The sequence below is a fragment of the Copadichromis virginalis genome, linkage group LG5, assembly GCF_057382275.1.
Source record: "Copadichromis virginalis isolate Kocher_CV1m ecotype Utaka linkage group LG5, C_Virginalis_male_GT1.1, whole genome shotgun sequence".
Taxonomy (NCBI): Eukaryota; Metazoa; Chordata; class Actinopteri; order Cichliformes; family Cichlidae; genus Copadichromis; species Copadichromis virginalis.
This window is the reverse complement of record NC_140622.1, coordinates 39,525,588-39,540,451: the sequence shown is the minus strand read 5'-3', so window position 1 is coordinate 39,540,451 and position 14,864 is coordinate 39,525,588. Positions and strand designations below refer to the sequence as shown.

Genomic DNA, 14,864 nt, shown 5'->3' with positions numbered 1-14,864 from the left:
TAATGTTTAGTGTGCTTCTACACATTGCACAGGTCAGCTGCTACAGTCACTTTGCTTACAGCTTTATTGCAGCACTCTTATGTGAAAACTGAATTTCAACCAATGTAGCTGCAGAACATTTTTAATGAGCAGTCTGTGAAACACTGGTTTTCATTTGGCTTGTCAGCTGACACTGAACTTGACCAACTACATCCATCTGTGTGCACATATAGTACTATATGTGTGTACTATACGCATGTGTGCGTGTATACTGTATGTGCATACTATATCTGTGAGTGTGTGTGTGTCTGTATGTGTGTTTTAAATTCTGTGAAAATAGTGAAAAGTCGGAGGACACAGCTTCATAGGTTGTCCAGATCACAGACATAAGTAAAAGTTCCCTTTTGTTGTTTCACAAACTTGCTAATTATGTTATTAATAATTCTTTTTTAAAAATGTTTTTAGGGGTGAAGGTCACACAATGGCAACTGCAGCAACTGGTAAGTCCAGTCATTCTTTAAATCCTTGTAACAAAGCATTATTTAAAAAATAAATCAGACTGAAGGTGGATACATAAGCTCACAGAACATCTGATGGTGTGCACATGTAAACACAGGTTTTAGAAGGTTGTTCTAAAAGATTTATTTCTAACAGCTGGTTTGGTGGATGGATGGGGTGGATCAGTGAATGGATGATTTCTTTTCTGTACATCAAATAATTACAATTAAAAACCAAACCAAACAGCACTACTAAAAGCTGTGCAAAGCATAAAATTAGTATAACATCAACTTGCATCACTAACGCACCCACCATCTTGGTATTTCCATTTCTTTAAAGTTAACCGACATCTAGTACATTTGACTAAATATCCCTTTCGACTGAGCGGTAATCAAATAATTGGTTAAGCAGAGTCTTCTAAAATTATAGGGTTCTGTTTGTTCTCACTCTGATGGTAAGGAGGTAAAAGGCCTGCCAAAAACAAAAATATTCATGAAACTTGTCATACCACGCCTCTAAGTAACCTCCTGCTTGTACTTGATTGTTGATCTAGAACTTTCTGATCAACCATAGTGGTAGCAATATGCTAGTGTCCAAAGCTGAACCTCTGAAGGAGGTTTTTCCCAGCTGATTTGGGAAAACACATGTTTTCATAGAAACAGGGGTTGTCAGGGAGTAACAGATGGATGTGACTGGGACTTTAACAATAATTTTCGTAGGGACTGCCATCAACCTCCAGGAATCACTCACGAGTGCTCGGTTACACCAGAAACGTCAGAATCTCAGGTTAAAGCTCACAAAACTATTTCAAAAACCACCAAACAGCTAAAACAGAAAATGAGAGCTGGAAAACAGATTCCGCACAAAGATGTTAACACAAAGTGCAGATTGTTTACCCGACTGCACGTACACGGACATGCCATCGGGGCTAAAAGCCGGCATCTCACAGATTCTGAAGCTGCAGGTTTCGTTGCGCCGACCAAAATTCACTGAACCAGCAGTAAAAGAAGATCCGAAACAAAAACCGTCCGGCAAGCAGAGTCCCAGTCCAAAACATTGCAAAACCCCAGCTGTGCCTCCAGCAGCGGTGTCACAACAGTACCCCAAACAACGTTCAGGCGGCCTACCTCGGGTCTAGTGACCACAGTAACACAGATCTGGCGGCAGCCACGGGTTCGGTGGCAACGTTGTTGCAGCTCAGGGGGCCTGCCACAGGTCTGGCAGCGGCGGCATTGCAGCTCCGGTGAGCCACAGTGTAGAATGGCACATGATCGCCGATGTGCTGGTCGTGCAGGACGTGGGTGTGGAGGGTGCGCTGGACGTGGACGACATGGAGGGCACGCTGGACGTGGAGGTCCCTCTGGCACACCGACCTCCAGCTTTGGTGGAGCCGGTCCCTCCCGCTCGCTGAGCTCCTCTGCCGGGAGTGAGGGCTCCTCCCGCTCGCTGAGCTCCGCCACTGGTGGAGCGGGCCCCTCCGACAGCGCTGCAGCTACAGATGGTCGAGCCGAAGGTGATGAAGGTGATACGGCAGCTGCAGGCGGTGGATGTAGTCTCAGAGTAGCGGATGTGGATGGTGGAACAGATGACAACTGAAGCAGCCCGTCTGACCTTCCAGCGGGGACTGATGTGGAACAAGCAGGTGTATCGGCCTCTGGCTGAGGGTGTAAATGAGTGGCTGACTGGACTAAGGACTGAGCTACAGGTAGTGGGGCAGCAGACTGAGTTACATGCTGGGCTGAAAAAAAACTCTAACACCGGGCTGTCTAGCAATGCACTCTCTAGCTGATCAAAATGGCGCCGGTGAGGTCGGCTGCCGTGCTGGATGCTCTGCCCTAACTTCTCCACTTTTTGCAGTTTTTTCGTCACTTTTTGCTATATCTGCGATAATCTTGCATGGGCATCATGCAAAACACACAAATCCGCTACAGTAGAGACACTTTGGTTTCTATTGGTCTGCAATACACGAACATTTCACCATGTTTAACTCCGGACCCAACCTGGCCAAAGGAGATCCTGAGAGAGAACAAAGGACGCGACCCTAAGCGACGGCCTCGAGGTAAAAGAGCCGGCATCAGGAACAGGCTACGGGCTCGCGCACACCGCGCACCCATGCCCAGTATCCTGCTAGCCAATGTTCAATCCATCGAGAACAAGCTTGATGACCTCAGAGCCAGAATCAAGTTCCAGAGAGACATTCGGGACTGCAACCTCCTCTGCTTCACCGAGACTTGGCTGAACCCAGCGATACCAGACCACGCCGTGCAGCCGATGGGGTTCTTTTCGGTTTACCGCATGGACAGGACAATGGAGTCGGGGAAGAAAAGAGGTGGTGGAGTGTGTTTGATGGTGAACAACAGATGGTGCGACAGCACAAACATCTCCCCACTCACACGCTCCTGCTCGCCCAATCTGGAGCTTTTGATCGTTAAGTGTCGCCCTTTCTATCTCCCTCGGGAATTCACTGCGGTCATTGCCTGCACTGTTTACATTCCGCCTCACGCGGACTCGGACACTGCCTTATGTGAGCTACATGAGGCTCTCACACATCAACAAACACTTCACCGAGATGCCGCACTCATTGTTATGGGAGATTTTAACAGAGTGAATCTCAAACTGACATTTCACAACCTTCACCAGCACATCAACTGCCCCACCCAGGGCACGAGGACATTAGACCACTGCTACACCCCGTTCAAGAACTGTTATAAGGCTCAACCCCTGCCGGCATTTGGAAAATCGGACCATTCCGCCATCTTCCTCATACCTGCTTACAAACAAAGGCTAAAGCAGCAACCACCAATCAGGAGGGAGGTCGCTCGCTGGACGGACCAATCGGTGGCCGCGTTGCAGGACGCACTGGATGACGCAGACTGGGACATGTTTCGGCGCAGCTCTGATGACATCAACATGTTTACGGAAGCGGTTGTGGGATTTATCGGGAAACTAGCGGACGACACAGCAGAAAGAACTATCATCCGAACGTTTCCCAACCAGAAGCCGTGGGTGGATAAAAACATCCGCGACGCTCTGAGATCACGCACCGCTGCCTACAATGAAGGGCTCATCTCCGGTAATATGGACCTATACAAGGCTGCATCCTACAATGTGCGCAGCGCGGTCAGAAAGGCAAAGCGGAGCTATGGGGAAAACTAGAGTCACAGCTACGACAGTGCGACTCTAGGAGCCTGTGGAAAGGACTGTGGACTATAACGGACTATAAACGACCAGCTTCTTCAATGATGAATGCCGATGCTTCACTGGCTGATGAGCTGAACACGTTTTATGCTCGCTTCGACGCCGCAGCAAATAAAACAACAAACGGCTGCGCGCGCTCGGAGTGCACCAGTGAAGAAAATGCATTCGTCATCACAGAGCATGCCGTGAGGAACACCTTCAGGAGGGTGAACACCAGGAAGGCAGCAGGACCAGATGCAATCCCTGGCCGGGTCCTTAGAGCCTGCGCTGATCAACTAGCACCGGTGTTCACGGAGATCTTCAACCTCTCCCTGGCCCAAGCTGTGGTTCCCACGTGCTTCAAACGGTCCATTATTGTCCCTGTTCCAAAGAAACAACAGCCCGCTTGCCACAATGACTACCGTCCAGTAGCACTGACTTCAATTGTGATGAAGTGTTTTGAAAGACTGATGAGAGATCACATCACTTCTTCACTTCCTCCCACCATCGACTCACTTCAGTTTGCTTACCGGACTAATCGTCCCACAGACGATGCCATATCTCACCTGCTCCACACATCCCTGAGTCACCTGGACACTGGCAGAGGGAATTATGTTAGGATGCTGTTCGTGGACTACAGTTCAGCATTCAACACAATAATTCCCTCTAAGCTTTTCACCAAGTTGACGGATCTAGGACTCAGCTCATCACTGTGTCAGTGGATCCTCAACTTCCTCACAGACAGACCCCAATCAGTGAGGGTGGGAAAACAAGTCTCCCCCTCCATCTCACTCAGCACTGGAGTGCCTCAGGGCTGTGTTTTAAGCCCCCTGCTGTACTCACTGTATACTTATGACTGTGTAGCCACATCAGACACCACCTCCATTGTCAAGTTTGCTGACGACACTGCTGTTGTGGGCCTGATCTCAGACAACATCGAGACGGCCTACCTGGAGGAGATTAGGAACCTGGAGACCTGGTGCCAGGAGAATAACCTCCTCCTAAACATCAGCAAGACTAAGGAGCTGATCGTGGACTTCACTACAAAGCAGGCGAGGAATTACAAACCCCTCATCATCAGTGGCACATCAGTGGAGAGAGTGGACAGTTTCCGATACCTGGGTGTCCACATCACTCAGGACCTGTCATGGTCCTGTCACATCAACACCCTGGTTAAGAAAGCCCGTCAGCGTCTCTTCTTCCTCAGAAGACTTAGAGACTTCCATCTGCCACTGAAGGTGCTCAAGAACTTCTACTCCTGCACCATCGAGAGCGTCCTGACGTCAAACATCTGCACCTGGTTTTGGAACAGCACCAAGCAGGACAGACGAGATCTGCAAAGGGTGGTGCGCTCGGCAGAACGCATCATTCAATCAGAGCTCCCTGACCTGCTGTCCATCTACACCAAGCGGTGCAAGTCCAAAGCTAGGAAGATTATGATGGACCTCTCCCATCCCAACAATGGACTCTTCTCACTGTTGAGGTCTGGGAAGCGCTTCCGCTCCCTTAAGGCCAAAACAGAGAGAATGAAGAGGAGCTTCTTCCCCCAGGCTATTCGGGGCCTGAACCAGGTGCAGGACTGGACTCTCCCAAACACGTCACTATAAGACTGGACTCTCACACACGTCACCACACATTTCCTATAATCCTATAATTCCTATAATTTATAATCCTTATCTTTATAATCTCTTCTGCTATTTGCACATTCTTTAATGTAAATTCCTAAGTTACTTTGTAAATTTTTGTAGTAAATTGTAAATATTGTAAAACTTTTCTTCTGTCATTTAATGGTCGGGCATTGTACAGCTACAAGCATTTCACCCCCATGTCATACTGTGTATGGTTGTGTGTGTGTGACAAATAAAATTTGAATTTGATCAGCAGCCACAAAAAAAGTTTTTAGATTTACACTTTCATAGTCCAATGACTCAGGGTTAACAGCCTCTAAAATTAAGGCTTCATCCTCAGATGGGGAGCAAGGAAAACTGTTTTCAATACTCTCTACACTAATTAATGACCCAGAATTAGTTGTCAGTTCATGTTCATCTTTTGGCCAATCAGAATTTTTAAGCTTATTCCCCATTGTGGGCCTTGTTTTACCATTCACCGACTGGGCGCGGTCCTTGGGTTCAGATGAAACTGTCTTTTTCACCACCAACAGATTCTGTTTTACTCACTGCGGCTCCTTGTGCGGCTAGCCCAGAGTCAACTACTGTAGTTCTTCAAAAGCTAGTGGAGTAATGACAACGGTGCGGGCGCCGTCTCTTTCGTGGAGGCGGAGCTGTGTTAAAGGAAACTGTCCTGTCCTGTTCATCTGCGTTTAGATTCTTAATGACAGGATCTAGTGAAACAATTGAGTCAGGTTTACTCACAGCGGCGATGAACACTGTTGGACCATTGCCGGCTGGCCCGGCTGAAGCCTCTGGAGTGGCTTGAGGTGTGATGGGGTGATGATGGTGAGGACGACATCTCTTCCGTAATGGAGGATCAAACAGTTGTGCAGCAAGCATCGACGGAAAAGCCGGCTGCCGATGTATGAAAAACCAGGCGGCTAGAGCTTCTACAAGGGCAACCGAATTTTCCTTGCCCAGGCTGCTCAAGCCAAATAATTCCAAACTAGAACCTGCCCTTAAAACTAGTGACTATTTGAGTTAGTTTGTTAATGTCAAAAAAGTTTGCGGTGAAGGTAGTGGATGAAAGGAAATTGTCAAAAAACACAACCTGTATGATTCTCTTGTGAGGATCTACCGTCCAGATTATGCTCCGGCAGTAACCCCAGAGCTGTGCGAGCGTCTCCTCCTCTGAGGTGACACTTGAGTCCGCTGGGTCCATTATGGCTGGATCGTTCTGTCATGGTCTGTGGGTGGGGAAGGAGGACCCAAGATGCAGGACTCTGCAATGCAAACAGTCCGTTTATTTACAGTGGAGTAAATAGTACACAATAAATTCCTCGTGCATCTCCTTCTCAGTGCCCGTGCTCTGTGTCTCCGCTCCCGTGAAACTTGTGCTCGCTGCTTTCCCGTTCCCACACTCCTGCTGGAAAATCCACAGAGGCAGCCGTTAACACACAACTACAAGACGACAGACTAGTTCAGTTCAGTTCATTTTTATTTCAAACATTTCAAACATGTGCCTTCACAATCATTACAAAATATCATTCCATTATTTGTTTGAAAAGGAGTAGGCTGAAGTATTTACTTATTTGTCCCTACCCCCTCAAGTTTTACCTCTCATTCATTTAATTTTTTTTTTTTTGTCTTAAATTAAACAAACAACATATGAAACATATGAAACATATGAAGTAAAACAAAACATAACATACATAAATCAAAAACAAGAAATTAGCAAGCCCCACCACAGTATAGTTTCTTTCATATGAAAAATACAGAATGTGTATATTTGCAGATACACAAGTTATGGAAAAACAACAAACCAAAACAAAAAAAAAAAAAAAACAACCAAAAAAGAACCGCAACACCATTACCAGCAACATTACCGTCCTGGGTTAACCCCGTTTTCTTCATTCTTATACTTATTTAAAATTAGGTTTTTATATTTTACTTTAAACTGTTTTATGTTTTGACTGTCTTTTATTTCTTCTGTTAGACTGTTCCATAATTTAACTCCTGCAATTGAGATTGACATAGTTCTTAAAGTTGTTCTAGCACTTTGTATTTTTAAATTCCATTTCCCTCTTAAGTTATACCCACCTTCTCTTTCTATGAACAATTTACAGATTTCTTTGGGAAGCAATTTATTTCTGACTTTATACATTATTTGCGCTGTTTTAAGCTTCACCAAGTCTTGGAATTTAATAGCTTGCATTTTGACAAAGAGTGCATTTGTATGGTCCCTGTACCCTACATTATTTATTAATCTAATGGCCCTTTTCTGTATTATAGTTATTGTTTGTGTGTTACTTTTGTATGTGTTTCCCCAGACCTCTACACAGTTGCTCATATATGGCAGTAGTAAAGCACAGTATAAAATGTGCAGTGCTTTCTGATCCAACATATGCTTTGCTTTTCCCAGGACGGCAATGCCCCGTGCCAATTTCCCCCGAACATAAGTAATGTGTGGCTTCCAACAGAGCTTGTGGTCAATGATCACCCCAAGAAATTTTATTTCATTTACTCTTTCTAAATATACATTGTCAACACATATTTCTACTTCGATGTTTTTCTTTTGGTTTCCAAACAACATAAATTTGGTTTTATCGAGATTCAATGATAATTTATTTATATCAAACCACTTCTTTAATATTGTTAATTCCTGTGTGATCATTTCCAAAACCTGTGGCAATTCCCCACCTGAACACAGTATATTTGTGTCATCTGCAAATATTACAAACTTTAAAATCTCCGATACTCTGCAGATATCATTTAAGTACATAATAAACATTTTTGGACCCAGTACTGAACCTTGAGGTACTCCACAAGCTATATCCATCAAATTAGATTTATATTCATTTATTTGTACATATTGTTGCCTATTCCCTACATAGCTTTTTAACCATTCCAAAACCACTCCCCTAAACCCGTACTTTTCCAGTTTTTTTAATAGAATTTCATGATTAACAGTATCAAACGCCTTCTTTAGATCTAAGAAAACTCCGAGCGCATACCTCTTATTATCCATACATTCCGTTATCTTTTCCATTAAATCTATCAGTGCCAAAGCTGTTGATCTGTTGCTTCTGAACCCATACTGACTATCTGTCATTAATTCATATTTTTCCACAAAACTGTCAAATCTTTTTATGAAGAGTTTTTCCAGTATCTTAGAGAACTGGGAGAGTATTGACACTGGTCTATAGTTTGTAAAATTATGTCTTTCACCGGTTTTGTAAATGGGAATAACTTTAGCAACTTTCATTTTTTGTGGAAAAACTCCTTTTTGAAACGACAAGTTGAATATATATTTTAATGGTTTTACGATACCATCAATAACTGTCTTTACCGTTACCATATCAATATCATTCCAGTCTGTACTGGTTTTGTTCTTAAGTCCTCTAACTATGTCATAAATCTCTTTCTCTTCCACTGCTCTTAAAAACATTGAGCTACTATTCCTTTCGATATTTTCACCAGTGTCCCTTTCTATTCCATCAACCTTTATTTCTTCTGCCAGTTTTGGCCCTATGTTTACGAAGAATTCATTAAAGCCATTTACTATCTCCTCCATGTTATTAATACTTCTTGTCCCTTCTATAAAGTACCCAGGGTAATCATTATTCCTTGATTCATTTTTGATTATTCTGTTTAATACATTCCATATATCTCTTGTGTTATCTTTATTGTGTTCTAACCTTTTAATGTAATACTCTCTTTTACAGGATCTCATTATATTAGTTAATTTATTTTTGTAAGTTTTATACTTCATTTCAGTTTCTATTGTTCTCTTTTTTATGAATTCTCGATATAGGGTATTCTTTTTTTTGCTGGCATTTTGTAGTCCTTTTGTCATCCATGGTCTTCCTGCATAGTTGTGTTTCCTATTGATTTCAATTACTGGGCAGTTTTTATCAAGTAATGTGTTAAATGTTTTTAAAAATCCTTCGTAAGCTTTATTAACTTCTGTTTGTTCATATACAATATTCCAATCTTGCTTTAAAAGTTCATTTCTAAGACAATTTAAGGTCTTTTCTGTTCTTATTCTTTTGTAAATAATCTTATGTCCATCGTTGTTCACTTTATAATGGCAATTATACGATGCAAAGACTGGTAAATGGTCACTTATATCATTGATTAACAGCCCACTTTTTATCTTTCCTTCTATTATATTTGTAAATATATTATCTAATAGAGTTGCACAATGAGATGTTATTCTGGTCGGTCTTGTTATCAGTGGAAATAAACCTATGCTGTACATGGAATCAATAAATTCTTCTGTACTCTTATTATGATTTGGATTCAATAAGTCAATATTAAAGTCCCCACAAATAAACATTCTTTTCTGATTTATATTTGTAAATAAGTCCTCCATATTATCCTTAAATATCTCAATCTTAGCACTAGCACTCACTGATTTTGCTGGGAACACTGACGGGTAGTTACTCAACGATCCAGCGTCGAGGAGCTCTCAGCCACACTGCTTTGTAGCTCCTCCGACGAGGCTTGATCAGCGCCAGGTGTGTGTGAGGATCCTTTGGTGTGACCGGTCAGCTGGCAGGGCCACACCCATCAGGCCTGAAGGTGCCTGTCACGATGCCAATACACAAACATGGACCACAGGAACATCAGCAGTGCAGAACACACATATAATATAATAAGTCCACAACTGTTCAGGGATTCTAGGTCACTCAGACCCAGATCCCTGAAAGGAAAAGGGTTTTAGTGATCAAATCAGGAGCAATGAGAAAATATTCCAGCTTCTGCTTTGGTGCTGCTCCACCACACAAGCAGTATTAATCCCCCATAGTTGGTATTTAAATCATAATTTAAAAATCAGTGCTAAAAATGTGTCTTTGTCCTTGTGCTCACAGATGATTTGAAACCACTGACACGGAGTTCCAGCAATGAATTCCTGCCACCTGACAGTAAGTCTGTGTAAAATGTATATCTATGTGTGATGGAGGTGTACCATGTAATGTTTTTATCATTGATATTAAAACAACTGTGTAGTGAAATGAATGCATTTATTGCGAGAATTATTGATTTTAATTCCCTGACTTAAATGGTAAATGGCCTGTACTTATATAGCGCTTTACTAGTCCCTAAGGACCAAAGCGCTTTACATATCCATTCATCCACCCATTCACACACTGGTGATGGCAGCTACATTGTAGCCACAGCCACCCTGGGGCGCACTGACAGAGGCGAGGCTGCCGGACACTGGCGCCACCGGGCCCTCTGACCACCACCAGTAGGCAACGGGTGAAGCGTCTTGCCCAAGGACACAACGACCGAGACTGTCAGAGCCGGGGCTCGAACCGGCAACCTTCCGATTACAAGGCGAACTCCCAACTCTTGAGCCACTCTTAAGGGGAGGAATAACCTTTCAATTAATATCTAACATGTAAGTTTTTGTGATGATGCATGTTTAATGTATCCATTGCATTTACACTATAGTTATAACTTCCCAGTCAGTTTGATATGCCTGTTATGCGCACCGGTTTCCTTCTGCAGGCTGTGAAGAAGCATCAACTTATATATGGCCCAGTTGCATATCTGGTAATACTTGAACACAGAGGCCTTCTTTGCACTGATGTAAACAATTTGTCGCCAGCATGAACACATAACCCCCCCAGTGGTCACAGGTCACACGTATCTCACATACTCTCTGAAACTGTACTCACATTGTGCATTAACCTCTCCCTAAACACTGATACCAAATCCACATGTGGACACTGTTTCTAAATTGAAATTTATACGTGAATGTAGGCATATGTGTAACTCGTGTGTCTGTAGAGCGATCGTGGCTCAAGAGTTGGGAGTTCATCTTGTAATTGGAAGGTTGCCGGTTCGACAGTCTCGGTCGTTGTGTCCTTGGGCAAGACACTTCACCCATTGCCTACTGGTGGTGGTCAGAGGGGCCGGTGGCGCCAGTGTCCGGCAGCCTCACCTCTGTCAGTGCGCCCCAGGGTGGCTGTGGCTACAATGTAGCTGCCATCACCAGTGTGTGAATGTGTGTGTGAATGGGTGGATGACTGGATATGTAAAGCGCTTTGGGGTCCTTAGGGACAAGTAAAGCGCTATATAAATACAGGCCATTTACCATTTAGAGTGTTTATTTTTGGGGGTGCATGTAGGCATGTAGCTTGGTGTGCGTTACATGTGCATGCGAGTCGGGTGCAGGTCTATGTATCTGTTCTTCTGTGTCCGTATATGTGCTTCTACCTAAATGACTGTGTGTGATAATGTATCTGTTATTTGATGTGTATTTTTATAGATGTGTGTGGAAGAAAAATATCCCTGTTGTGGAATGATCTGCCCTTGCATGTTAGGCAGGCTTCTTGTCTTTCTGAGTTTAAAACTCTTCTCTTCTCTTTGTTTATTTATGCTATTTGTATATGTACAAAACTTTGTGAACCCTGGCTTTATGTTAAAGTGCTTTATAGATAAATTAATTAATTTCCTGTTCTGCTTCTCTTCAGTTAATTGTCTGGAAATAAGTGATTTACTTTTCTTCCCAGTGTCCGAGCTGAGGGTGGTTCTGCTGGGGAACAAATGGTCAGAGATGAGAGCAGTGGGGAACATTATACTGAGACAGGAGAAGTTCTGTACTGAAAAAGCACCAGACTGCTGTGTGGAATTCAGTACACCCTTCAAGGAAAATCAAATAGTTGTCATTAACACCCCAGACCTGTTGCTTCCCAATATTTCTGATGCCAAACTGAAGGAGCATGTAGAAATCTGTGTGAGGCTCTCTGCTCCTGGACCTCACGTGTTCCTGTTGGTTCTACAGCCTGAAGACTTCACTGAGGAGCAAAAACAGAGGCTCTGCAAAGTCCTTGAAGAATTCAGTGATCAATCATTTGATCATTCATTGGTTCTGAAATCAACTCCCAGAGAGAAGAGCTCAGCTTTCATCAAAGAAGATCAACCCTTAAAGGACTTTATCAGAAAATGCAAATACAGACATTTGAAGCTGAAGAACCTTGAACGTGCAGAGCTGCTAACACGCTTGGTTCAAATTGCAAAAGAGAACAATGGACACCTGGTCTGGGATGTATTTGAGGATGCAACAACAGGTCTGACTTTGGATCAGGAAAACCTCAAACAAGAAAAAACATCAACCTTTCCATTTGGTCCAAAAAAGGAAATTGGTAAGTTATTGTTTATGTCATAATCCGTGGGTCTAGGACCCAGTATTTTAAGTTTTGTCTCTTGTCAGTATTTCCTGGGGTTTCTGTTTATTTATGTTTCCCAGGTTTGGTTTTCTTGGTTTCAGTTTATATTATATTTCCTTGTATTTTTGGCTCCCTTATCTTCCCATGTCTACCCTAGTCTTGTCTCTATGTTTGTTTATTTTTATATATCAAGACTAGGGATGGGTATTGATAAGATTTTAACGATTCCGATTCCATTTTCGATTCTGTTTAACGATTCGATTCTTTATCGATTCTTTTTTTTTTTTTAAAAAGGAGAACACTAAGGTCGATTAGCTTAGAACTTTGTTTTATATCTTCTCTTTGAACAAGATAGAAATTTAGGAGTAACATGGCCTTACAAACCCAACAGTGAGATCTTAAGAGATCCACAGCCTACGGCTCTTCAATGGGGTGTCACAGGGTCCCCAGGAAAAAAAATTGTAAATGTAAAATAATAAAATAAATATTCTTCTGTAGCAATAACAAAGTATAACATAAATTGTTCTGTGGCAATTACACAAGAATATCCAGTAATGTCCCTGCCTACAATTAAACACATTCACTTACCAAAAATCGGGGGCATCTGCTGTGGCAAATGGGTTCAAGCCTTTGACCACAAACTTAGACACTGCTCGGTGACGTTTGTCTATCCTGGCCTGAAAGGAGACGCTACCGGTAGACTGCAGCGAGAACTGCCAGCGAGCGCCAGCCAGACTCTGTCTCTCTCATCATGGTCACCTACATGTACAGTAATGGCAGGTTTTGTAATAAGGCAGATCGCGCTAACATAATATGCACTGTTAGTTGATTATTTACCTGCCGCATTAACGGGAGAGGACGTGCAAACGTTAGCGCTGCTGCTGGGTTGAGAGTCACGAGTCCGGAGCGGAATTAAAAACACGTGTCATCGCGTGTTTTGTGAGCAAATGCTTTTGCATATTCGTAGTGTTTCCTCCCTTAAATGAAATATCTACTTTGCAAGTTGCCCTGTTGTCATCGGTTCTCATAAAGTATAATCAAACTTTTGAGCGTTTGAGCCGCTTAGGCGCCGTGTTTCCTGTCAGGTAAATGACGCTCCGCAACGTGGTGACGTCATTCGGGGCGACTGGAATCGATAAGTGAATCGTTTGCAAAAATGGCAAACAATTCCAAGGAATTGAAACAGTGGGAACCGGTTCTCAACAAGAACCGGTTTTCGATACCCATCCCTAATCAAGACTGCATTTTTGTTTCGGTGTTAAATTCATATATAAGTGATTCTGCCATCTGTTTACTTACATTCTGTCTTACTTTGGTGGTGTTTTGTCCTCTGTGCTTTTGTTAACTCCTTTTGCTGATTTATTCTCTTCTATGTTTCCCGGCTTCCTGGTATTTTCTTCACTTGTATTTTTTCAAACAACAATTTTAGGAAACTCTGCACATTTGATGACAGGTGCATAGGAGAAAAAAAAATCTTAGTGAAAGACGTATATTATAACCTCACCAAAATGCCCTGCTTATCATTTTTTGTATTACACAGTTTTGGTCCATGCAACCTTCGTCAGTGCAGAGAAACAGGAAATTGTAAAATGACTATAAATCACTTTGGAATCATACTTCCTGTACTGTTGAAATAAGGCTGTGTTGTCTTTTACAGAACTCAAAGCTCCCAGTGAATATTCCCAACAGTGTAAGTAAATCACATTTTATATATATATATAATTCATAAAATTCAGATATATCATATAAAAGCTGAGGACCCCATAAGTGAGGTACACTTCAACTGTGAGAGACAGAATGTGAAAAAAAAAAATCCATGAATCCACATGGTAGGATTTGTAAAGAATTTATTCGTAAATCAGGGTGGAAAATAAGTATTTGGTCAAAAACAAAAATACAACTCAATACTTTGTAACATAACCTTTGTTGGCAATAACAGAGGTCAAATGTTTACTATAGGTCTTTACCAGGTTTGCACACACAGTAGCTGGTATTTTGGCCCATTCCTCCATGCAGATCTTCTCGAGAACAGTGATGTTTTGGGGCTGTCGCCGAGCAACACGGACTTTCAACTCCCGCCACAGATTTTCTATGGGGTTGAGGTCTGGAGACTGGCTAGGCCACTCCAGGACTTTCAAATGCTTCTTACGGAGCCACTCCTTTGTTGCCCGGGCGGTGTGTTTTGGATCATTGTCATGTTGGAAGACCCAGCCTCGTTTCATCTTCAAAGTTCTCACTGATGGAAGGAGGTTTTGGCTCAAAATCTCACGATACATGGCCCCATTCATTCTGTCCTTAACACGGATCAGTCGTCCTGTCCCCTTGGCAGAAAAACAGCCCCATAGCATGATGTTTCCACCCCCATGCTTCACAGTAGGTATGGTGTTCTTGGGATGCAACTCAGTATTCTTCTTCCTCC

The 14,864-nt window shown here is 42.8% G+C and overlaps 1 protein-coding gene across 1 annotated transcript; it reads left to right on the top strand.

The window, feature by feature from the left end:
• The first annotated feature begins 411 nt into the window (after positions 1–411).
• LOC146710376 (GTPase IMAP family member 5-like) lies at positions 412–14,143 on the top strand. The gene is made up of 4 exons (XM_085458002.1): positions 412–479; positions 10,139–10,192; positions 11,789–12,421; positions 14,103–14,143. The coding sequence occupies exons 1-4, from the start codon at positions 461–463 to the stop codon at positions 14,141–14,143; spliced, it is 747 nt and encodes a 248-aa protein (XP_085314128.1). The 5' UTR covers positions 412–460.
• Positions 14,144–14,864: the final 721 nt, after the last annotated feature.

Bases quoted from the DNA above. Each gene is read 5' to 3' on its own strand.
- LOC146710376 (XM_085458002.1), top strand. The intron at 10,193-11,788 runs GTAAGTCTGTGT...TTTTCTTCCCAG, and splicing joins TGAATTCCTGCCACCTGACA to TGTCCGAGCTGAGGGTGGTT. The intron at 12,422-14,102 runs GTAAGTTATTGT...TGTCTTTTACAG, and splicing joins TGGTCCAAAAAAGGAAATTG to AACTCAAAGCTCCCAGTGAA.